General features: G+C 44.2%; 1 protein-coding gene across 3 annotated transcripts in view; it reads right to left on the bottom strand.

Annotated features, from left to right (window-relative positions):
• Positions 1-23,977, bottom strand: part of STPG1 (sperm tail PG-rich repeat containing 1) — a 45,505-nt gene extending 21,528 nt beyond the window's left edge. Inside the window, exons 1-6 of one of the 3 annotated variants that reach the window (XM_048501244.1) lie at positions 23,870-23,977; positions 22,831-22,894; positions 21,283-21,431; positions 19,037-19,140; positions 12,095-12,196; positions 8,706-8,879 (exon numbers count right to left, since the gene is read on the bottom strand). In XM_048501244.1, coding sequence (XP_048357201.1) covers positions 8,706-8,879; positions 12,095-12,196; positions 19,037-19,140; positions 21,283-21,316 — 414 coding nt within the window. In that variant the 5' untranslated portion in view covers positions 21,317-21,431; positions 22,831-22,894; positions 23,870-23,977. The remainder of the gene's footprint in view (positions 1-8,705; positions 8,880-12,094; positions 12,197-19,036; positions 19,141-21,282; positions 21,432-22,830; positions 22,895-23,869) is intronic. The other 2 variants (XM_048501243.1, XM_048501245.1) reach the window with 2 other exon arrangements.
• Between the last annotated feature and the right edge of the window lie 903 nt (positions 23,978-24,880).

Genomic DNA, 24,880 nt, shown 5'->3' with positions numbered 1-24,880 from the left:
CAGGGAGAGCAAAATAAAAGTTTAAGATATAAATAAATAAAGCAATCTTTGGAGCATTGCCCTTTTAAGAAAATCATAGAGACACCCTGCCCGAGTGGCAGCTTCCCTGAAGCCAAGCCTCAGAGCCTGCGGGGAAAGGAAAAGGTGGGTGGGTGGGTGGGTGGGTGAGTGAGTGAGTGAGTGAGGGGGACGATGGGCGAAAACTTGGCTGACGGGTGAAACTAGCATTATAAGTCAAGGAGGGCTTTTCGAAACAAAATGTGCTGAAAAAAGTGGAGGCTTATGCTTGATATATCTGACACGGTAATTCCCTGTGATAGAAGGATAGGGACCGTTCTATCAACCATGTCCATCTAGGGCAGGGGTAGGGAACCTGCGGCTCTCCAGATGTTCAGGAACTACAATTCCCATCAGCCTCTGTCAGCATGGCCAATTGGCCATGCTGGTAGAAGGCTGATGAGGAATATAGTCCCTATTTATCTGGAGAGCCCAGGTTCCCTCACCTGATCTAAGAGATAGCAGGCTGCCTGCTTGTAGCAGGAGGGCCTCCCACAGGAATCAGGAGGCCCTCCCTCCAGCCCTTGCTCCTTAGAGATGGGTGGAGGAAAAAGATGAAGAAGAAGAAGAATGAAGAAGAAGAAAGTTAGATTTATCCCTCCTTTCTCTCCTGTAAGGGGCTTACAAACTTCTATCCCTTCCCCCCTCACAACAAACACCTTGTGAGGTAGGTGGGGTGTGAGAGGAAGCTCCAGAAGGTTAAACTGTGTGACTAAACTAACTTAAGGTCACTTGAAGCTGGTGTGTGTTGGAGTGTACAGGCTAATCTGAATTCCCCAGATAAGCCTCCACAACTCAAGCAGCAGAGCAGATAATAAAACACAGTTCCTCCAGATTAGAGTACACCTTCTCTTAACCATTACGCCACTGTTGCTCCTCAGGAAGAAAGGCCTGATCCTGATAATGACATCCAGGTCCTGATTATGTCACATCCTCTCGAAAAAATTGATGTTATGCCATGTATTTGGTGACACTCTCGCTGTCTCTCACAATTCCCATGGTTTTTAGGCAGTGTTATGTCCTGTATTACTAGTTGTCAGTTGCACTTATAATAACCCAGCCCCAAAAGCTCTCCAGGATGCCAACTAGTGGCCGGGCATCCCTATGTCCATTACAGGTCAATACCTATTAACCAAAAGCCAAAAGGTATCCTGTCACCCAGGCTTGCTTCTGGAAAACTAGCTTGGAGCTATTGTTTTTCCTCTAGACTTATCTGAACTTGCTAGGCTGATCCATGCTTTCTCACCTTTCAGGCTTGAATGCTGCAATGTCCTGTATGTGGGGCGGACGTTGAAAACCATATGGAACCAATTGATGCAGAATATACTTGCACATAGTTTGTCTAGCAATACATGGCATGTGTATATGGATGTTATTTTGCAACAGCTACATTAACTGCCAGTCTGATTCCAGGTTTGAGTCAACATATTGTTTTAGCCTTTAAATATGACTTGGGAACTTGATCCCTGTACAAACAAGCCTATGCCTCAGTTTAAGTCATGACATTGCCCCAATTGCTCAGGTTTACATCAAAAAGCACTTGAATTTTTCCAGGGGCTACCCCATGCTCCCTGAGAACGTTGAGAAATGCTCTTATTGTCCTTTCATAAGGGAAGCAATGTCTTCTTCTTTTCTTGCAAATATTTGGTGAACAGTGTGGTTGCTTTTATCATCAAAAACGAGCCTGTTTTGTACAGATAGGGATTGTGTTTCATTTTATATTGTGAATGCTATGGAACATTATAAGAACCTTTGTAAACCAAATTGAACACTAAAAGATGCCTGGAAGAAAGCTCTGGGTGACAGATGCTGCAAATCTGGGACCAAGTGCCACACCAGGTCTTATTCCACCTTTAGCCGGAATTGGTAAATGTAGCGCTCGCTTTCATGTGGGGCAAGTAGCCTGGATTGCTCACTCTATCCCCCACCCCCCCAGCCTTTTTCTGGCTTGGTGCAGGAGTGACACATTTCCTTGCAAATTGCATTCTCCTGCCCCAGGTTTGTGCTGTCACCATGACATGTTGCCTGTGGGTGTTTCCATGGGGAACTAGCATGGGGAAGTTGTATTCTGCCTAAGCAGATCAGCATCCTGGGGCACATGCACCCTTTCTTCCCCCCTCATACAACCTCTAGAGCACTTTACCTAAAGCCTGCTGGGGGGATGGAATGCAAAACTTATTAAACATGTTTAAAACATTGCAGCATTACTACTCTCTCGTCTTAACATTAATATATGTACCTTATATAACCTTATATATATATATATATATATTGACACACACACACACACACACACACACACACACACACACACACATTAATATATTGTTTCATTGCTATGTTGATACACTAAAGTCCACTGAACAATATGGAAATTACATTTATTTGGACCAGGGGTCTGCAACCTGCGGCTCTTCAGATGTTCATGGACTACAAATCCCATCAGCCACAACCAGCATGGCTTGGTGTGATGGGGTGTAGTCCATGAACATCTGGGCTCCTGGGATGCAGTCAGAACTGGAGCTTCAGCCTAGCAGAGGTACCTAGGCACACTGGGCCGGGACAAACCTTAGTTTGGTGCCCCTGCCAGTATGGTAGGCCACCTCCCCACCATGACAAATAATGATTTTTTGTACCAGCTCACAGAGCATCTCCCTCCCAGCCAAAACATACATGGCTCTCTCCCCATAATTCTTTTCCTAATTTCCTAATCCACAACAACCCTGGGGTGGGGTTGTTAGCCTGAGAAACAACTCAGAAGCCAGTGCAAGTGGGTATTAAATTATATTAATCTCTCACAAATCACCCCAACCAAACATTTGCCAAACAAATGTCAGCATCATCTCTCACAAAACACCTCCAGTGGAATCCCACCCCTAAAACAGCACATCACTTTCAATGGTGTTTTAAACTGGGGAGCTCAGATTCTTCTTTTAAAATCTACCTTAAAGGGAGGAATCTGGGGTCCCAGGATAAGCTAAAATTGAAAGTGATGCTGTTAAAGGAATGGTCTCCCTAGTAAGCATCACTTTTGAGGGTTGGAGATTCAAGATGAAACAAATAGCAGATTTAGGTGGAATTTGGAGGCAATTTAGGCACATTTGGACAAAAAAAAAAAGTGTCCGATTCCTGCCCAAATATGAACAAATCTTGAGAATGCAAAAGGTATTTAGGGTTTTTTAAAATTATTTTAAGAATTGTTTTGACCTGCAGGAGATAGCATTTTTTTTTAAAGCTAGTGGCACCATGATTTCAGGGCATCATCAAAAGACTGCCCTGATGATACCACTGAAGTTTAGCGATGTTTGGTTTCCAGGGGCAGCAAACTTATGGACGCCCAAATGGAATGCCCCATCCACTGTTTTCAATGGGAGCTAACCTGAGATAGGTCTACCCATTTTGAGGGACCATAACTTTGGTTCTTTTGAACCTTCACAAGCAGGTGGCTATCATAGAATAGTTAACATGATACCCTGAAAATTTGTCACTAGCTTTAAAAATGCATCCCTTCCCAGGCACTAAAGAATTTCTTAAAGATTCTTTGTTTTGCAGTGACTTTTGCTCATTGTGGGAATTTCCTAGAGGCAGGCTGCACATTTTTTGAAGATAGAAGCCAGCGGAACTTTCAAGGGTGGCTCCAAGGGCCTTGATAATAGCATCCCACATCATGGTGAGCTTTAGCTGGGGCAGGAGGGGAGTTGAGAGAGTTCTGAGAGAACTCAGCCTGAGCTTTCATGTGCAGGAGCAGGGAAACAAAATAAGCCTTTTGAGGGGCCATAAAATTGAACCCCCCAGAAGCAAAGGTCTCCAAACCTGGATGCGCTATTACCAAGGGAGAACCCTCACAGAGCCACCTGAAGATCTGGTGCCTCTTCAAAATGTCACAACCTACTCCACAATCAGAAATTCCCCATTGTAGCTAATGGAGCAAAGTCACTGCAAAACAAAGAATCTTGAACAAATTCTTAAGGGTACCCTGAAGAGTGTATTTAAAGTAGTGATGCCAAATTTCGGGTGTCCTCATTAGCTCTTATGATGCTGCACTGCCAAGTTGGTGAAGTTATGTTCAGAGACAAAGTTATCGTCCCTCAAATGGGTAGCCCCAGCATCTCAGGTGCTCCCGTGAAGTAATGGGAGGGGCACCCCATTGGGGGTCCATAACTGCTCCCTGAACCAAACATCACCAGAGCACAAGATTATTATCCTTAGGACAGTCTGGATACCCTGAAATTTTAGTGCCGATAATAAAATGCGCCCCTGCTGAACCAGGCTCGTGAAAAACACTTTAAAGGGGTTAAAAACACACAAACATTACAGAATGTTGGGTGCTACGTGACCAAATGCTGGGGCGCCCGGGGACAAAGGAACCTGTCCTAGGCAGGAGCATGCACAAGCCTAGAGATCTCAGGCATGATGAGCCACAGAATTAGTTCCCCTGTATAGGCTGGGTGCTGGAGGGTGGGATACATGAGGCGTCACATCTCTGCTGAGGCCACTCCCAGTTGCATCTGGAACAAATTTCCCAACCCTATTATTATTAAGCTCTAACTGACTGACAACCATCCCTATCCTTGCAAGGTGATATTTTTACAATCCATGTTATGTTTCAACTTGTGGCCTGAGCCAGCAGCCGTAAAGTAAATGGCCTGTTGCCTTTTTTTCCCCCAAAAAGGAGCTTTGCCTGAATCAGGGTTGCTAACTCCGCATGGCCTGTAAGACGGAGCTGTTCCGCCAGGCTTTTCCATCTGGCCAGCCGGGATGAACCATCATATTACCCTGTGGCCTCCTGTGGGGTCTGTGCAGGGAAGTTGCCATCTTTGAATATGGGGGTCTGTTATCTGAATGGTTGTTTTAGAATTTAATGGTTTTAACTGTGTTTATATTGTTTATCAACCAAGGAAAATAGCAAGGAACATGACCTGCTTATATTACTCACTGCATTATTTTATTTATTTTTTTACTCTGAATGCCTAATAAAGGTTATTGTTGATGTTGTTGTTTATTGGCTGTACACTGCCCTGGGCCCTTTTGGGAAAGGGTGGCTTAGAAATTGAATAAACAAACAAACTCCAGATTCAGAATTTCCTGGACGTTGGAGGGTGGATTCTAGGGAGGGGAATTTAGGGAGGGAAGGCTCATCAGGAGTAAAATGCAGGGCAGCCTCATTTCCAAAGGGCTGTGGCCAAGCTTAGGAGGATGGTGCTTTACCGTTGCTGTGCCACTGCGCTGTCTCCAAAGGGCTTTCACGTGGTGCAGGGAGGCAGAAACAAAGAAAGACTTCACTGCTGCAGAGATGTGGGGTGGCCAGATCCCAGCCTCCTTGCTCTTCACTAGCAGAAGTGCCCCTTATGCTGGCAGAGGGGGCAAAGATGGCGATGCAAGCGAAATCCTACCTCTAGAGAGGTGATTTGATTAGGGCCATGGAGACAAACCTCTAAAGTAGCCATTTTCTCCAGTGGAACTGATCTCTGTACTCTGGATAGCAGTTGTAATTCCAGGATACTTCTAAGTTCCACCTGGAGGTTGGCAGCCAACAGACTGTAAAACTGGGCCCTTAGTTTCTTCCCATGAGCTCTCTCTTGCCCATGGCCATAAATTATTCCAGCCCTGGTGCCTTTCAAATGGATCATTTCCTGTTTGGCTTGGCCAAACGATTACGCATTGTAGTTCTGAGTAAATCACAGGTTAGTGATTAACTCCAGACGGTTCTTCCCAGAAGAAATCCTGTTTAGAATATTAAAATATAACCCTAATATTTTTACTAGGGGTGTGGTTGGCAAGACGGTAATAAGAACCTGCAAAAATAGGGAATGTCTTCAGGGTGGGGAAAAAAATGTGCTCAGTATTCTTGACTCCAGCAAAATGCTGAAGGGCTGGTGCCACCAGCTGGGCAGATGTCTCAGGGCTGAAAGACACATAACAGGGAGAGAGGTGATCCTATTTTCTGATGTGGGGCTTTTCTGCTCCAGGCTGTTCCTGCCACTTGACTTCTTAACTGCATGTGCTTTCCTCCACTTTTACACACAGCATTGTTTCTGGTGTGTAAGCCCTGGACCCTGGTAGAGGGAAAAGACAGGATCAACATGGGTATATATTTCTCTCTGTATTGGGGTAATAGCACCTTGGGGAAAATTTTCTATATGAACCTAATGACCACAATAGTAATCTTCTGAAGCCCTGCTTTGGATGCCTGTGCTGTCTGAAGCTACCGTAAGTAGAATTGTAATTTCACCCACTATGTGCTGGACTGTCTTTGTTTTAGAATGCTGTGCTTGGGTCCTAGTGCCTATCTAGCTTTATTTGGTAGGTACTAGGATCTAAGAAGAATTCTAAAACAAAGGCCACATGTGGCGGATGAAGTTATAATTCTACTTAGTTCTTTTTATTGAAAAGGGTATAACCAGAGAAAAGGGCCTTTTTGTGTATTGTCGAAGGCTTTCATGGCCAGAATCACTGGGGTGCTACGTGGTTTCCGGGCTGTATGGCCGTGTTCTAGCAGCATTCTCTGACATTTTGCCTGCATCTGTGGCTGGCCAGCCACAGAGCCACAGATACGTAATGAAGCGTCAGGAGAATCACTACTAAATACAACCATGCAACCAGCCTAGCCTGGGGAGCTTTTGGTTGTGGCACCAAAACTTTGGAACACCCTTTCCTGGAGATTCTTCTGTCTTCCTCTATTGTTTTCCATCAGTTGACCAAGAGATTTTTTTGGTTTGGTGTTCCCTCATTAACTCTTATTAGTCCTCCTCTCTGCTTGTGTGTTATTAACGTGTCGAATTTTTTGTGTTTATATTTTTATGTGTTCATATTATTTTTATTTGTTCTAAATATTTTTATGTGTGTATTTTGAACGTTTTAATGTCTGAAATGTTTTCATGTTCACTTCCTTGGGGACCTTGGATTGGATGGGGAAAGACAGAATAGAAATGTTTGAATAAATAATTTCCCATGTCTGGAGGACAACCACAGATACCTAAGGTGCGGGGTGGGGACAGTGTGAGATTGCTAGGGGTTATGGGGAAAGATACATGGAGGAGTTTAAACAAAATTTACCAAATTATGTAGGAATTATATGGGACATATAGGTCTGTGATCATTTTTTAAAATACAGTTTCCCCCTTTCCAAATACAGGAGGAGATCACCTACTGGAGCAGGGCTCAGGGGAAATCCAAGGTCTTTCCAACCTTTTTCTGCACTGCTCATTCCCGCTCCCCCACTGGGAAAAACTTTTTTCCTTTCCCCTAGAAAAGGTGAAAGCACCTCACGGGTGGCATTCTTCACTGGGAAAATAGCTGTGGAGCAGGTAATTAAAGAACAGCTTGCATTGTAACCTATGCATTTGAAAACTGTTGTTTGAAAAAAGAAAAGTATTTTAGAAATACTTTTTTTCTCAGAAAATCCTCACAAATACCATTAAAGCAAATTAGCTAAAGCAAATAATTCCCCATTCAGACCAAATTACCCATGTTCCAGTTTCATTCCATTTGTGAAGTTTGCAAGACACAAACTTCTGTTCTTAATACAGTAAGGACAGTTTACTCAGGCATAGAAAAAAGTGAATTCTCAACTCCATTGACCATCAAGTTTACAATACATTATTTTTTTTAAGTTGGTCTAATTTTTAGCTAAAAGTAAAAAGTCTGTATGTGGGCTTAATCAGACATGCTTGATTTCGTGTGTATGGCCGAATTCCCACTGAAAATTTAATCTAGATAGCCAAGTTTCAAAAGGATCAGCACCTTTTCATCCAGGTTCCAACATCCTCACTGCAGTATGTTTCTAGCCCTGCCCCTTGAGGGGGTGCCGGCTGTCAGGAGTGCAATTGTTAAGCTAGCACCACCAACATTTTAGAGTATCTTTAGAAGACCCTCCTGATGATACCACCCAGGTTTGGTGAAGTTTAGTTCATGTGGGCCAATGTTATGAACCCTCAAATGTGTAGCACCCATCTCCTATTAGCTCCCATTTGAAACAATGGGGGATGAGGTACCCCCTTTGGGCATCCATAGCTTTGGATTCCCTGGGTCAAACTTCACAAAACCTGGGTGGTATCAGTAGGAGACTTTCCTGATGATTACCATCAGGTTTGAGGTAGAGTTTAATTCCATAATTAAGGACCCTCAAATGTGTAGCCCCCATCTCCCTTTAGCTCCCATTGCAGTGCTTTTCAAAGGTGCATATACAAAGCCCAGGTCAGGAAAATCCCATGATAGAGTGGGGCGCCAAGCGGGACCGATCTGTGTTCCGTGGTTCAGCTGTGAGATCTCGAGGGAACCTGGATATTTCGGGTGACTATCCCAGGATTAATCACCAGTGAGGATATCACCATAGGTGATATTTCCATTGTATGAAACCAAATCCCTCACTAATCTAACCCAATGAATGAATGTATCCAGATGGAAATGGCACATGAATGGATTATAACTGGGAGCGGATCAAAACAGCAACCCTAACAGGGCAGTGCCGGTAGAGTTACAGCCTTTTGACTTCAGTGGACTTTGAAAGATATAAGTCTGCTTAGGACTGTATTGTACACACAAATAGCTTTCCCATCCCAGCTCTTGCCAACATGTCAAATCTGGCCTGCTTTTCATCACTTCTTGCCTGCTCTCACTCTCCTTTCTGCTTCTTCAGCCCATCTTACATTATAATGGTTGGGGGCTGGAGTAGCTGCTGTGCGTATCTTCCTAGAAACCGGTTGTTGAAACATGCTGGAATATCCTAAGCTAAAGTCTTTCTTGGATCCGAGCGTAGGCGGGAGACTGTAGGCATTTGCAGCAGGATAGCTAGGGGCTCTGTGGTAAGCAAGACGTGAGTCCTGGAAAAAAAAAAAACAAAAACTGGGTTTGTTCATTCTGTGGGCAATCTTGAGAAAATGTTCTGTTCTGGACGGTGCAGGCTAGGCTGATCTCATCAGATTTTGGAAGCAGGGTTGGCCCTGGTTAGCACTTGGATGGGAAATCACCAAGGAATACCAGGGTTGTTATGCAGAGGGTGACAATGGCAAACCACCTCTGTTAGTCTCTTGTCTTGGAAAACCTACAGGGTTGCCATAAGTCACACCTTGACTTGGTGGCACCACCCTGTGACTGTCATCCCTGAAAAGAAATGGCATTTGGTAGGATGAATCTGTTTACATGATCAGAGGAGTTAATGTTGAGGCTGAAGTTACTTGATTTGATTTACAGGATTTGTATATTGCTCCTCGCTATAAAATCTGGAGGCAATTCTAACATTTCATACAGGTTTACATGAAAAATCAAAAAATGGTCCTCGAGAGAAATCAAAGGCTCTCAAACCCATTGCCCTTCAGATCTTTCAAAAGTAGCATCAAATATTCCTGGGTTTGTAGCCAGGAAACTGGGTAGGTACCCTCTGGTTATCTGCTGTCTCTCAGCCTCAGATCTCCATCTGTAATATGGGCATAATAAAACGAATAAACTTCACATGGTTTTTCTAATGACTGCTGGAAAAAACTGACCCGTTCACTCCTTATTTCTGAAGACAGATCTGAACTTGATTTGGAGTCTCCAATTGCCTATTTCCTTCATAACATATGTAGTCTGCAGAGTTTCCCAGTCATGTCCAGAGATTTAGGCAGATTAAAGATGGGTCAGTGACATGGTGGAAAGGGCAAGAACTTATGTGATCATTTACTGACATTTTCAGTGGAGGGTTCTTGACCTCTTTCCTGTGTCATTTCAAAAGCATTTTTTTAATTGCAACTGAGGGATCCAGGAGAACTTGTGAGGGAAAGGAAATCTCTTGACCCTGCCACGTTGGTCTCTGCTCCCCCACATCTTATTTGGGCTCTCCTTTTCATCCCTCCCTCTTCCTGCTCTGACTATGCTTCCTCTCCTTCCCTCATCCACCATCGGTTTTCTTACTCTGCTTCCCCTTCTTGCCCATCTGTCAGGCTTCAGGCCCAGCTGGTATTCCCTCCCCCTGAACATTCAGACCACACACTCCTCTCCTCACACCATTCTCCTTTTCCTTCTCCCCTGCAGCTACAGCAGTGTCTTTCCCCTTTCCTTCTCCATCCTTTCACCACTACTCCTGCCCCTCCCCCCCACTTCTTTCCTTCCTATCTTTCCTGACCCTCCCTTTGCAGCCCGCATGGCCCCCTTTCCTATTCATTCCTCAATCTCCCACCCAGGGTGTATGCCCAGCAGGGGACATGGGTATCCCATGCAGGTACCACCTGCCACCATTCGTGATGGGGGGGGGAGGCGTGAAATCACACCCCCATGTGATCAAGCTGCTTGGGGGGGGGGGGCACCTCTATCGGAAGCCGTGGCTCATGGCCTCCAATGGAAGTGGGGCAGCCTGGTCCAGCCCGGCAGCAGCCAGTCCGGGCTGGGAGCACCTGGTGGGCCTGCAGCAGGCGCCTGGTCCAGCATTGGTTGCTGCTACTTCCTCACCTCCTGAGGCACAGAGATGATGGGGTGGTGGTAGCAGCAGCAGCTGAGTGCCAGGTCAAGGGCCTACATGGGCAAGGACCTTGTTTTGTGACCCCCGTCCTATCAGAGAACTGGGGGGGTGGGAGAGTCTGCAAAACAAGGCCGCTTGCCCTCTAGGCACTACGTTCATGCCCGTGCGTCTCTGCTCCTACCCTCCCACAATGTGGGAGCACTGTTTTGGCATTTCTAACTAAAAATGCCACCCCAAACATTAGGTACCTCCTCATTATCATCCAGAGGCAGATGGCCAGCAGGCACTGTTTTGCTCTTTTTTTTTTAAGTTTACCAGCCTCCAGGTAGAGACTGGCCTAGAGCAGGGGAGTAGGGAACCTAAGAAGCTCTCAGATGTTTCAGGAACTACAGTTCCCATCAGCCCCTACCAGCATAGCCCAGGTGTGGCCATGCTGACAGAAGAACTGATAGGGAATATGGACTCCTAGTTCTAATTTTATCTCAGTAGATTCTAACCCTAGAAGAATAGAAGCAGAGTTTACAGGCTACAGATATCCTCTTTAATACTTACACATACATACTTTGCCCTCAGATTTTTCTGCAAACCTGAAGGTTTCAGAAACATGTACCTCTTTTGTATTCCTTTATTCTGTTCTGATGTTTTTAACATTCCCATGGAACTAACAAAAGTCTCAAGTCCTGAGTGACCCATTTGTGCAGGTATCATGCACCTTGGCATAGCCCAATTGTGCAGACTAGTTCTATGAATCCTTATTAGTCACATCTGCCTCTCTAGCAAACTATCCCAGACACTGAGACTAATTGCTGATTCACATGATACCCTTTTATGCTGGGAGGTCTGTGCCTCATGGTAGCATGGGGACTGTATTACGGTTACTACCATGCCAAGTGGGGAGAAGGGGCATCCAGACTTCACCCTCACTGTTTCATGGGAAGAACAGGGGTTTGATGGAATCATAAGGGTGCCCTTACATGGCATACATCTTATGTTGAAATGTTGTATCTTCTAGCTCCGTTGGTGAGAAAATGCAAAGGACAACATTTGGGGCTCTCAAGTGCCATTTGCCGGCACAGTTTCAGTCACATTTGCCTGGACTTAATTTCAAAAGTATTTGCCTTTGAATAATAAATTGAGGGTGGAATTCAAGTTTAATTACACCCATTTCAGTCATAATTAATTTTCTATCTCTCTCCCTTTATCACAGGTGTGATAAGGATCCTGCAGATCCTTTTCTGGGTTCATTGAATAACATGGGACTTTCTTCTTCTCAGTAGTCCTGTTGAGGATTGCTTCCACAATCTCCCTTTTTCATTGAAACTCAGGGCAGATTACAAAATTAGAAAACAGTGCAACAGAAACAGTACAAGACATGACATATCATAAACAATGTAAAAACTGGATTACAGAAGTTAGAAAACAACAAGCAGGCAACACACAAGGACTTACAGGAGACATCTCATTTTCCATTATCTCCTCTTCCCTCCCCTGAAAGCCCCTTTTCCTGCTTTTCCTTCCCACCCACCAGCCAATTTACTTCCCTCCCCCTGGCAGCACCTCCTGAACCACTCCATGTTACTACAACCCTAACATTTCCCTTACCAAGGAAGGAAAAAAACAAGTTCCTTTCCGGGACTGGGAGACATTGTTGAGAAGAGTAGATTGATGTGTGACATTGTAACATCCTGGACCTGGATTTTCATTCTAGGGGGAACACAAGACATCATCATGATTAGGCTTAGTGATATTGCAGAGGTTGTACTGCCAAAACACAGGAATTTCCTGATGATTGATGGAGATTTCTGAAAACTATGGCCAATGAATCCGTTTCCATTGTCAAACTCACTAACTGGTTAGGGGTATGGTTGATCAGCTGCAAATTCTGCAAATGGTTGTTGCCAGTACTATTAGAAAAGGTGCTGAATGTCAAAACCAGGGTAGGTTGTTTTCCTCCATCCAGCATGTGCACGACATGAGCATGACCTTGTGGGTGGAGTTGCATACAATGGCATTATAATATGGGCTCAATGCATCCCCTCCCATGACTTAAGCCTCTGGATTTTTGGCTGGTTTTTGTCAATTGTCACTGTACACTAAGCAGGCTCTCTGCTTGTTTCAAAATCAAAATAATCTCATTTTAATGGGGAGTCTCAAGTTTCATGGCAAAATGGGTCTAAAACAGAGGATCAGATTTCTCCGGTGTCTATGCAGCAGCAAGATAAAGGCTCAATGGAGTTCAAATCCATTGCATCCCTAATCCCACCTTTACATTTGGCCCAAATTATTTCAGTGTGTGGGCAGAGTATATTATTTCAAGATGCCTCATGCCTCCTTGACTCAATGTCCCTTCCAAAAATGCTTTTTATTTTTATTTCAGAATGATTTCTGGGTGGGATTTCTATTTATAGAATGAAAGAAAACAAAGCTGATTCACAATCGAGGACACCACCTTTCAGTGAAAGAAACAGGGCTTAAGTTGGGGCATGGCTCAGCCTGGAAAGCTGAGGGTCAATCTAGATGTTTGGGGGATGACTCATACAATGAGGCTACTGAGAGGAGATGGACAGTCAAACATTTTGTGGTCAACTCCACTGCAGATGGGGGCACGCCAAGCACCCTTTGAGGCAAGTCCTGCCTTACAATCTTACGAGATTCTTTGAGGGTGTAAACAGGCATGTGGATAAGGGGGAAACCTACTTGGATTTCCAAAAGGCTTTTGACAAAGTTCCTCACCAGAGACTATTGAGAAAACTCAGCAATCGAGGAATAAGAGGGGAAGTCCTCCAATGGATTAAAAACTGGTTGAGAAACAGGAAGCAAAGGGTGGGTGTAAATGGGAAGGTCTCACAATGGAGATGTAGGGAGCAGTGTCCCCAAGGATCTGTTTGGGACCCGGTGCTCTTTAACCTATTCATAAATGACCTGGAAGTAGAGGTAGCGTGGTATCAGGATTTCTTGGACATTTAATTAGGTAAAGTGGTGAGAACCGTGAAGAGCTCCAAGTGGACCTTTATAAATTAGGTGAGTGGGCTAAGAAATGGCAAATGCAGTTCAATGTAGCAAAATGTAAAGTGATGTACATAGGGGCAAAAAAAATCCAAACTTCACATACACGCTACAGGGGTCAGTGCTATCAGTCACAGACCAGGAAAGGGATTTGGGCATCTTAGCTGATAGTTCTATGGGAATGTCAACTCAATGCATGGCAGCTGTTATAAAGGCAAACTCTATGCTGGGGATAATTAGGAAAGGAATTAATAATAAAACTGCAAAGATTGTCATGCCCTTACATAAGCAGTGGTGCGACCACACTTGGAGTACTATGTTCAGTTCCTGTTGCCACATCTCAAAAAGGATATCGAAGAGATAGAAAAAGTGCAGAGAAGGGCAACGATGATGATTGAGCGACTGGAGCACCTTCCTTATGAGGAGAGGCTGCAGCGCTTGTGATGGCCACTAACTAGGATAGCTTTAAAAGGGGCTTGGACAGATTGATGGAGGAGAAGTTGATGTATGGCTACCAATCTTGATCCTCCTTGATCTGAGATTGCAAATGCCTTAGTAGACCAGGTGCTCGGGAGCAGCAGCAGCAGCAGCAGCAGCAGAAGGCCATTGCTTCCGCATCCTGCATGTGAGCTCCCAAAGGCACCTGGTGGGCCACTGTGAGTAGCAGAGTGCTGGACTAGATGGACTCTGCTCTGATCCAGCAGGCTCTTTCTTATGTTCTTATGATGCAGGAAGAGCCACAAAAGTCTGTATTAACTCACTCACCCTGGGGTACAACCCTTCCTTCTGACTCAGTCTTGGACCATGAAGCTCCCATCCCAGAGCCCACAAAAGCACTTGCAATCTCTCCCCTTGAAGCCTCAAAACCATCCCAGCTGTGTTGGAGAGTTCACTTAGGCAACTAGGTAAGGCCCCTTTAAAAACGAGTAGCCTGCTTCTGGAGGGTACGGCTTACATCTCCATCTCCTTGCTGTACTCTTCGAGGTCTCAGTTCATGATCAGCCTTTGCTGGGAGTAGCAGAAGGCAGGTGATGTAGGATCCAGGAGTAAAAGATGGGGAACCTAGAGATGCTAAGTATGTAAGTATGTGATATGCCCAACACATGTTGGGTCACAGTGTATGATGAAACTCTCAGACAGACATACCTTGAGGGAACTCAGCTTATACAGTTCCCCTCCCATGCTGCTTTTGCCAGTTGAAAGGGCAGTGGCAACAGTTTGCCTTTCGCTGGTGAGAACAGTGTGGTAGGGAAACAGGAAGTTCCTTCTCCACACAGCACAGAGTGAGCAAGTGCTTTTAAAGGTGAATTTCCCCCATTTTTGTCTAACTGCACGAACAGCTGTATACCCATAACCTGACATGTATTGGATGTATTACATAGCTTGACCCTAAGAACCCTGCTTGTCATACTATCTGTGTGCTGTTGAGTCAAGAACGTCACAGGGTGTTTCAAGCGATTCACCTACAATTTTGGTGCTGAACTGCAGCTTTTTGTCCTCTGAGCTTCTTTGTTTCCCAGCCATTCTCTTTCCATGGTTTCCTCATTAATCCATGTTTTCTCAAACTACCTTTGATGCCATTTGAGACGGCACAGAGAAATGACAAGGAAACAGATGAAAAACAGGATGTGAGGATGCAAGCACACAAAACCTCACTGTGAAAAGACCTGACACACTTGGGTCCTTGTGTCCCATATTATGGATCAAGTATGTACCGTCATTGGAAAGCTGTTCTGTGCATTATTTCAACACAGTGTACATGCTCTACAAGAATCTGAGGACTCATGGCTCCCAAAAGTAGGCATTTATGAGGGACCTACCATGCGTGCGGTTGCGTCATTTAAACAAGATAGCAAAAATCTGGGGAAAATAGCAGCCCATTCTTGGTAGCTCATCCATCGTTGGGACTTGGCTTGCTCCTGGCTTGTCCTCCAAGGCAGTGGCCTCCAAGTAACAGTCCCATTAGTTAAAGGGTCAATTCCATCCCCTATATTCTGTATGAGAACTTAGTGTGGAAAACCAGAGCAATTTTAAGTCAAAAGTACCAACAAGGATTACAGTAGTGTGCAATTTTGTCTCCGTGAGAGCAGCAGCGAGAAAATGTGAACTTTCAATCTGCACAGGTTGGAGAAAACCTGTCCTTTTTTTTTTTTTTACATTGGCTTTCTCCAACCAAAGCATCTTTGAAGAACTAAACTCACACCTTCTGTGAAATTCTGCTGCCATCTACTGGCCAGGAGGAAGAGCACCCATCACAGTCTCAGAAGATTTTTGCAGGGAAATGAATGTTCACTTTTCAAAAGTTTTAAAGGGTGCTACTGGACTGAGAGCTCGCTGTTCAACTACAGACTGACATGGCTATCCACCTGAAACTAGTCTGCCATCGTTAATCACTACTTAAAAATATAATTTAGCTGTTGGGGCTGTGGTTTAAAGGGTGAGATCATCAGTATGGTTGGAAAAGGGATAGGATTAAACTTGTTCCCCATTTGCTGCTAAACATTGCCTCAGCAAACTGTTTTTGCTTTGACAAGTTTTGGGGGTTTTAAAGGGATGGAAGTAAGAAAAGTTTGGAAGGGACTATTTGCATTAGGAAAAAGTAGGGAAGGAAATGCTTTGCTAATTTCTTTCCCACTGAGATTCACATTTGGATTGTCGGTCCTGGCAATTGCTTTATTTTATCATTAACTGGCGAAATGTATAACAGAATTATATATAAAGCACATTTCCATTCTGAATTGCTTTTGGCCTTAAAAGAAACACCTGGCTTCTTGGCCCTATCACCTAGAGGGGAATCTTTTTCACCACAGGTGACCAGTTGAGTAGGTATTTACAGGCTGGTAAAGGAGTATAGACAGAAGCAGTTTTCTAAATAGTTTTGTAGCACAGCTGCTCCTGCTCCTATCGTTGCTGCAGTTTTCCCAGGTGAAACTCACTCAAGCTACAAAAAAAACCCTGGTCCACTGCACCCAGAATTCTCTGCTTTGTTGCTTGACTGTAGAGATTTGCCACTACCATTTGTAAATCTCTCTTGGGCAGCCTTGACATGCAAGCACTTTAGAATGTACGTAAAATGTTTTCTGTGAACCTGTAAATAACATAATGTCCATTGGATATTTCCTAGGTGCTTTCGAAGCCTAGCCATAGAACCTTGAGGGCTAGACTTATTGAGGAAACTTACATGTAACTTACTGCTATACTTGTGATCCATCAGTACATCCCCAGCAGGGCAGTCTAAAGCTCTAGGAGCCAGTTTAGGTTAGGGGAACGGTACTGGTGGCTTAACCCCAATCTCCCTGTGTTTTGAGATTCCAGGCTCAATCAGACCCCTGTGTACCTGGGGACTAAGATTTTAGCATGGAGCTCCAAGTGCATTTCTGGTCGACAGGACTCAGGTAGGGGAACACATGGGTGAATTCCACACAGCAAATGTACAATGGGTTGCAGTCATTATAAAGGAATCCATTTCCCTTTTCCCCATTCACATGCATGCCATGCAGGCAGTGATTGGAGCTCGGGGAAGCAATCTGTGTTGCTTTTTGCACCTTTGAACGGAGACGCTTCTCTCTTTAAAAAAAATCCTGCAACACATGCGTAGCTGCGCAGGCATACAAAAATGAACTCCCGCAGCCATGCCGATCATCCGACAATACGATTGGCTGCACCTGCATAGCTGCGCATTTGCAAGACACAAAAGAAAAGAAAAAGAAAAGGGGACCTCCCTGCAATAGCAGAGCAATAATGAACATATTGCTGTGAATTGGTCATACTCGCTGCCATGGGGAGAAAACATGCTTGGGGGACTTTGTACCCTGTGGGGCCCTTAGCGAACCTGCCCCCGTCCTGCTGGGCGACCTGCACAGAATGACAGGCAGGCGCACTCTGTGGATAGCGTTTTGGAAAGGTGGGAAACAAAGTGCCTCCTGCCTGGATATTTATACAGGAGCGGCTCCAACCTGGGCTTGTACAAAAGAATTGCTGGTTTAGCAATTTTTGAAAATCCCAGGTTGAGGGAAATAAAACGGGGCAGACTCGTTTTGGGGGCAGGCCCTGTGCAAAGTATTGTGTTCTGCACCTGTTATATTTGCCCTGTGCGGAATCCACCATGGAGGTACTGTCATTAGGTTCTGACCGCGACAAGTTTCTGTTTTCATCTATGAAATGTGGGAAGATGTGATGGCTGCCAACTTCCAATGGCTGGCTAAAGATTTCCCAAAATTACAGGCAACAGAGTTCAAGTTCCTCTGGAGGAAATAGCTTTGGAGAGTAGATTCCACTGAGCTCCTTCTCTCTCCAGTTCCTCCTTCGCCACACTCTGCTTCCAAATCTCCAGGAATTTTCCAGGCCAAAGCTGGCAACCCTAGAAGATGTGATGCCTTAGCATGGGCTGTGCCTCCTCTCCTACTCCACTTAGTGGACTGGCCAGCATCATTGCATATCTCACAACACCATGTGGTTTGCTGGAGCTGGTCTCTTTGATTCAATGCATTCAAAACCTTGCCAAAAAACAGCTCATAGATATACTCTAAGACAGGGGTGTCCAACTCTGGCCCTCCAGTTGTTCATGGACTACAATTCCCATCAGCCCCTGCCAGCATTATGGGAACTGTAGTTCATGGACACCTTGATCTGAGTTGGACTCCCCTGCTCTAAGATACAAACAGGGGCATACAAATAACAAAAGAGATCTGTGGCAGTTTAAAGACAAATGGATTACTTGTGACATAAGCTTTGTGAACCAAGGTCTGCTTCTTCAAAGTGCCACAAGACTTGGGTGCTGTGTGGTTTCCGGGCTGTATGGCCGTGTTCTAGCAGCATTCTCTCCTGACGTTTCGCCTGCATCTGTGGCTGGCATCTTCAGAGGATCTGATGTTGGGAAAGCAAGTGGAGTATATATACCTGTTGGAGTGTCCAGGGTGGGTGGGGAAACCTTGTCTATGAGTGGCAACCAGGTCAATAGTTGAGGGCATCTGAATAGAAGTATGAGTAACAATGAAGACTATAGCCTGGGAGTAACCCTGTAGATAGCAAGGTCACTGGTGGGAGCATCTGAATAGAAGTATCCTGGCCTTTGTTTCTTTTGTCTATGGTCATCCTGACAAAAGAAACAAAGGCCAGGATACTTCTATTCAGATGCTCCCACCAGTGACCTTGCTATCTACAGGGTTACTCCCAGGCTATAGTCTTCATTGTTACTCATACTTCTATTCAGATGCCCTCAACTATTGACCTGGTTGCAGCCTTTGTTACTCACGTTGAGGTTTCCCACCAACCCTGTACACACGAACAGGTATATATACTCCACTTGCTTTCCCAACATCAGATCCTCTGAAGATGCCAGCCACAGATGCAGGCGAAACGTCAGAGAAGAATGCTGCTAGAACACGGCCATACAGCCCGGAAACCACACAGCACCCAAGTGATTCCAGCCGTGAAAGCCTTCGACAATACATTGCCACAAGACTCTTGATTGTTTCTGGTGGGACAGGATTTCCTCTAGAAAAGCTGTCTGAATTGCAGATAAAGGAGCTTGCTTACCGGAATAAACAGAATTCTCTTTGACTGAGAATTAAAACCTTTCTTTTCAGTGTTTGAGATCACAGAAGTCTGGAATTTTAAAGGGATGGAAGAAAAGTTCCTGCCTAGGGAAAAAAAAATTAAATATAGAACCTTACTGCAAATGTAAAGAAGAAAATGTACAAATGCAATTACAAATTTGATTTCAAAATGCAGCTTGTCTAATTACATAGTTACGTAATATTTTTCCCATTTGCAGTATCCTAGGTCACTTGTACATTAGCTGTTTAGTCTGAGCCTGCCATGATTAATTTACAGTTTTCACAGAGGATCCAGAAAACATTTATTTATTTTCTGTGCATTCATTTCCCCGCATCACCTGGGCGAGGACATTGTCACTGACCCATTTGCATGCCAGTGTTTTCCTTGTCCTCCTACCAGCTTTCTTTCCAGAACTGATATGTGGTGATTTTGTGAATGTAAAAAGAACTGCCCTTCCTTGCTGAACCTATGCACTGGCTACATTACACTTGGTATTTCGGACCATGCTGCCTTCCTTACAGGTGTCTCTCACTTTTGCTGATAGTTGTCAGCCATTTTCTGTTGCTGTGCAAATTCTTTAGAACGAGACTACAGAGTCAGTGCACAAAGCTCTGTCTTTAGAAGGATTTGGGAAGGCTGGCAGAACTATTTTGTTCCAGAGTGCTTTTTTTCCTTGAGAGTTTTATGCAGTCCAGTCTTTCAATTCAGATATAGAATTATTTGTTTTAATTGGTTGTTTAATTGGTTGATTTCAGAGTGAATATGATTTTAGAATAAGTCACTCTGAAGTAGTTGGAAGGGTTGAGTAGGGATTATAAAAATGCGTAAATAAAAATAAAACATAATTGCTATGTTAGACTGCCCCATGTATGGAGGCAAGCCACTAATTAGGTTTCTCAGGGCATCAACCCTCTACATTTTCTTTCTGCTACCTGATGCATTAATTACTTCCTGTTCTCCTCTCCCTCAGAATTCATGAATCAACTGTTAAGTATCAGTTCTTTAGGGTGGAGTCAGGTTTAATGCTGTTTTTTTTACTTTGCTGGCAAAACTGAACTTAAAAATTACTTCTTCTTATCACAATAGCACTCATACGCAAGTACAATCATTTGGAAATATCAGACAATGGCTCTGACTGCAAAGTGAAAAGCAGTACTTTATTCCTTTATACCCCATCCCCAAACAAAATGAAAAGCAGCCTTTTGTTCCTTTGTACCCCATCCTCAAACAAAACTGACTGAGAAGAACTGACTAACCAGCCCTGGACAGAACAAGAAGCAATTAGGCAGCCTATAAAACAAAGAGACCAAAGGAAATTTATAAGCAGAACCTTCCACATATAGAATTCTGCCCCTGCAGATAAGCAATGCTGGCTTTTTAGGGGAACCCCAGCGGCAATTCTTCTTGGTACTGATTATACAAAAGTCGCAATGAACAACATGTAGACGTTATAAAATTGAAGTAGAAAATAAAGAATGAAGATAGGCTATGCTTTTACTGCTGTTATGTAAACAAGGGGCCAGTTCACATATCACAGATCCCATGGGGCTGGCCTGGGGCCTCTCAATCAGATGTGGGCTGGAAATTGTACACTCTTGGAACTTAATTCCCATGCTGCACTGGGCCAATTCAGATCAGTCCTGAAGCTCACGGGCAGAACAGGCATATATCTTTCAAACCTCACAATTTCCCCAACCTGAAATGGCTGCAGGGGCCTATTATTTGCCTTGGGGTGGGGTGGGGGGCTACACAGCCAGTGGAGCCTCTGCCAGCCGAAGGAGCAGCCTGGCTGAACTGCCGCCGGGTGCCCCTCCCCCTTAGCTCCCACTGGCTAAGGTAAGTAAGGTGTGGGGGGGCAAGGGGGAGGGGGGTCAGAGGTGCCCCAGGCACCCCCCCCATGCCTCTGGTTGTGCCCCAGACAGCAGAAGAGTCCACAGCTATTAAAAGTAAGGAGCTCTGTAGAATCCTGAAGACATCTTCATTGTGTAATGAATGACAAATGTTTAGGGCAGTGGTGGCAAACCTTTGGCACTCCAGATGTGATGGACTACAATTCCCATCAGCCCCCACCAGCATGACTAATTGGCCATGCTGGCAGGGGCTGATGGGAATTGTAGTCCATAACATCTGGAGTGCCAAAGGTTCGCCACCACGGGTTTAGGGTAAAGGAAGGACTGGGGTGTTTCTTTTGGTGACTTGGTTGCTTGTTCAGAAAGTTGCCATACCTTTTTTCTTGTTTTCTGTTCCCTGGAAGTCCATTTTCCTTTGGAATCTACTAGTTGTGGCTAGGAAGGCTCAAAGAAATTCTCCACAGTCACACAACTATCTTTGGTGAGCCAAATAATCTCTTTGGATCAGACTCACCATCTTGCTTCTAAAACATTAACAGATAACACTACTTTAAATCAAGAGAGGGGGTGGTACTGTGTTTTAAGTGTCTGGAAAGTTAAAGGATTACCATAAGATTATTGTTTCATCAGTGTAAATGGCTTGGTCTAAAGGCACTGGATGCAGGGCCTATGAAAAAGGATGAAATACTTCTTACTAACCAAACTGGGTTTAGACTGGTGGGAATTTCCTCCACACTTGTAGCCCAGATTGGGCAAAAGACAAAGAAAGGATGACGGTGTTGCATCTTTCACTTTTGGATTAGGAGACAACCTGTCATCACCATGGAGAAACCAAGCATGGCATCTCTATGGACAGGGGAAACATGGCCAGGAAGGGACATTGATGTGTCCTTGCAAAGCTTTCCCATCTACTGAATTGAATAACAACCCCCCCCCCCCGGGCATTTCCTGCCTTCATCCTGCATCCATGACTAATGGGGGAGCAACAGCAGGATGGAGTGATCCTCACAGTGATTCCCTCAACCAATCTGGAGTCTTAATGGTTACTTGAGCCAATGGGATGGCATTCCATTTCATAGAGGATGGGCACTCTGTGGGGTGGCAGCAGGCTGAAGACTGGAATTTTGCAAGGGATATGCTGTGGTTACTAGCAAGAATCTCTAGCTCGGTTCTCCTCAAATGCTTGCCTTCCCTGTGCATGATGGTAACCACACACAAAGTGACTGGTGTATGTGGGAGACCTTCAATCTCCTAGCAATGTGGGGAGAGGACCAGATACAGGAGACTTTAGAGAGCAAGCATTGAAATATTGAGCTTTTCAAACAAATCTCAGCAGATATGTCAGCCACGGGCCACAACCAGTCTGACACAAGAGCACAGGACAAAATCCAAGACCCCAGAAAGGACTACAAATGGATCAGGACACTCAGTGAGGTTCTGGGAACTCCCCCACCACCTGCCCCTACTATAAACAGCTGCATAGCATTTGCAGGAACGACAGCATAGAATATCACATAGCCTGGATCTCTGAGTTGTGAACTGTCTGCCAGATGGGACCAAAAGAGAGGCTGCCAGATCAGAAGAGCTCTTTTCCCAGTTCCCCACAATAAACCAAAATAAAACCTGGGTTTTTCTATACCTGGGCCACCTTGTGCCCTTTGTTTGCCCAGACCAAGTTCTTTGATTTGTCTCCCCCTTTGTGTTCCTCCCCGCTCCACTTCAGGTCTTGTTTCAGGAGTCAACCTAGAAGAGACACTTATCTCCAGCGGTGACCAACTAGGTATATTCTCTACTTCTCCGCTCTGCAGAGAACTTTATTTGCAGTTGGAGCTAGATTTCATTGGTGGCAATGCAGTATCCCCATGGGTTGGCTTATTTTAGAAGTTGAAGCATTGTGTCCAGCTACTTTGAGTTTGCTCTTACCTGGTTTTCAAGGGCTGCCTTAAAAGAGAATCCTGAGTGAAGTTGCATGCTGTTGCCTAGGCAGCTAGGGACAAAAGAATCCTCCAATCATTTTGCTCCTCACATTTGTTAGCTTAGAAGTAGCCCAATCACAGGGAGGCTTTCTGAAGCAGACTCGAAGCTGAAGTTGATGGCATCCTAGCAAATTCAGATGTGTGCTGCTTGGCAAAGGCCACTTCTGTGTTAAACTTCATTGTATTAAAGGTGTCTTTTTTTTTAAGTGTCTCTCAGGACAGGATTTGCAAATTTCACAATGGAACAAAAAATGTTCAATGAAATATAAAGCAGAACCGATTGGGTTTGCAGTGCCTGTTGTTCTGATGCCAAAAATAGTAGCGTTGGCAACTTTAGTTTCCAAAAATGTTGCCCTCTCAAGCCTGTTTTGAATGCCTTTCCCTCCTGAGGGGGACTCACACTTTTTAGTGATTTTTTCCCCAAATAAATTTATTTCCAACCAAAGATCACTGACATATACATCAATAATCAAGCTGTTACACAACATAAATATATGACAATTTAACAATTCTTATTAAATATAGATTATTATATTATATTAAAACTTTACATATTGTTATTAATTGCACAAATATTTACAAAAAAATCCTATTTACTATATCCACTACTATTCACTATCTATGATTCGTAAACCTTCTGTAATACACCAGCAAGACAACTATCAGCAGACTAAGACAAGTTCAATGTACTCCTTATTATACTAAATGAGTAATATTCCCCCCCCTTTGTTTCCTCCAGAAAATCATTTTTAGCTATTTATCACTAAGAGAACAATTGGAGCCATTCATTCACCCACTTTTTAGTGATTTTGAGCACATGCAGAGCACCACTCTGGAACTCCTTTCCCACTACTTTTGGACTCTACACAAGCCAAATCACTTTACTGTAAAGCTTTTGTGCTCATTTTTTGATCAAATTATCATCACTAAAGTGGCTTTCATCTGCATTGGAGTCTTAAAGAAGTTTACATTATTATTCTCCTTACCTCCATTTAGGACCAACGTCACCCAGGAAGTTTCCATGGCATGATGACGATTTGAACCCAGATCTCCTGCGTCCTAGTCTGACATTCTAACCACTACGACAGGCTGGCTCTTGAAATAAATAAAAATAATTCAAAGGACCAGAATGGGTGGGGGGGGGGGGATGATTACTAGTTTATTTCTCAGGAATGTGCTGCTAAGAAACCCACTTGAAGGACATTTCATTTTGCATTAAATCTGATGTTGGGAAGGTGATTATGAATTTCCTGTGTTATGCAGAGGATTGGAATAGATGACCCTTTGCATTTTGTTGTGGTTGCATATGGTGTTGATAGAGCAGGGGCCTGGATGGCTACGATATGAAATTGAAATTACATTTTTAAGGATATTGATTCATAGAGTTGCCAGGAGTTGGAAGCAACTTGATTGCACTTCATACGCAATAATACATAACCTGCATTTGAAAATTAATTATATTGACTTTATTCATAATCTGAATTTCTTGCTGAGATTCAAGGAGGATTACAAGATAACAAACAATGCAATCAGGCAGCATAACCAATTAACTGGGGTTACAAATTTAGAGTACAATGTGAACAACAAATGCAGGTATGGTAAATTAATTCAGGTATGGTAAATTATGCCCTAACCTGGATGGCCCAGCCTAGCCTGATCTCATAAACTTAAGCAAGGTTGGGGCTGGTTAGCACTTGGGTGGGAGACCACCAAGGAATGCAGAGGAAGACAATGGCAACCCACCTCTGTTGGTCTCTTGCCTTGAAACCCTACCAAGTTGCTAAAACTTGAAAGCACTTTACAAACACGTATCTATAAAATGAAAGTTTGAAAAAGCAGTCTTGTGGCACTTTCAATGCTATTTATTGTTGCATCAGCTTTTGTAGGCCAGGAGCCATGATTGGTGGTGGAAAGTACTATCAAGCCAATGTTCTTATTCCATGTTGAACTATGTTGTTTGCACTGCCACTCACACAGTCAGGAGTTCGAGCCCCCTG

Source organism: Sphaerodactylus townsendi, linkage group LG06 (assembly GCF_021028975.2).
Source record: "Sphaerodactylus townsendi isolate TG3544 linkage group LG06, MPM_Stown_v2.3, whole genome shotgun sequence".
Lineage (NCBI taxonomy): Eukaryota > Metazoa > Chordata > Lepidosauria > Squamata > Sphaerodactylidae > Sphaerodactylus > Sphaerodactylus townsendi.
Note: the sequence above shows the minus strand (reverse complement) of the source record. Positions and strands in the feature narration are given on the sequence as shown.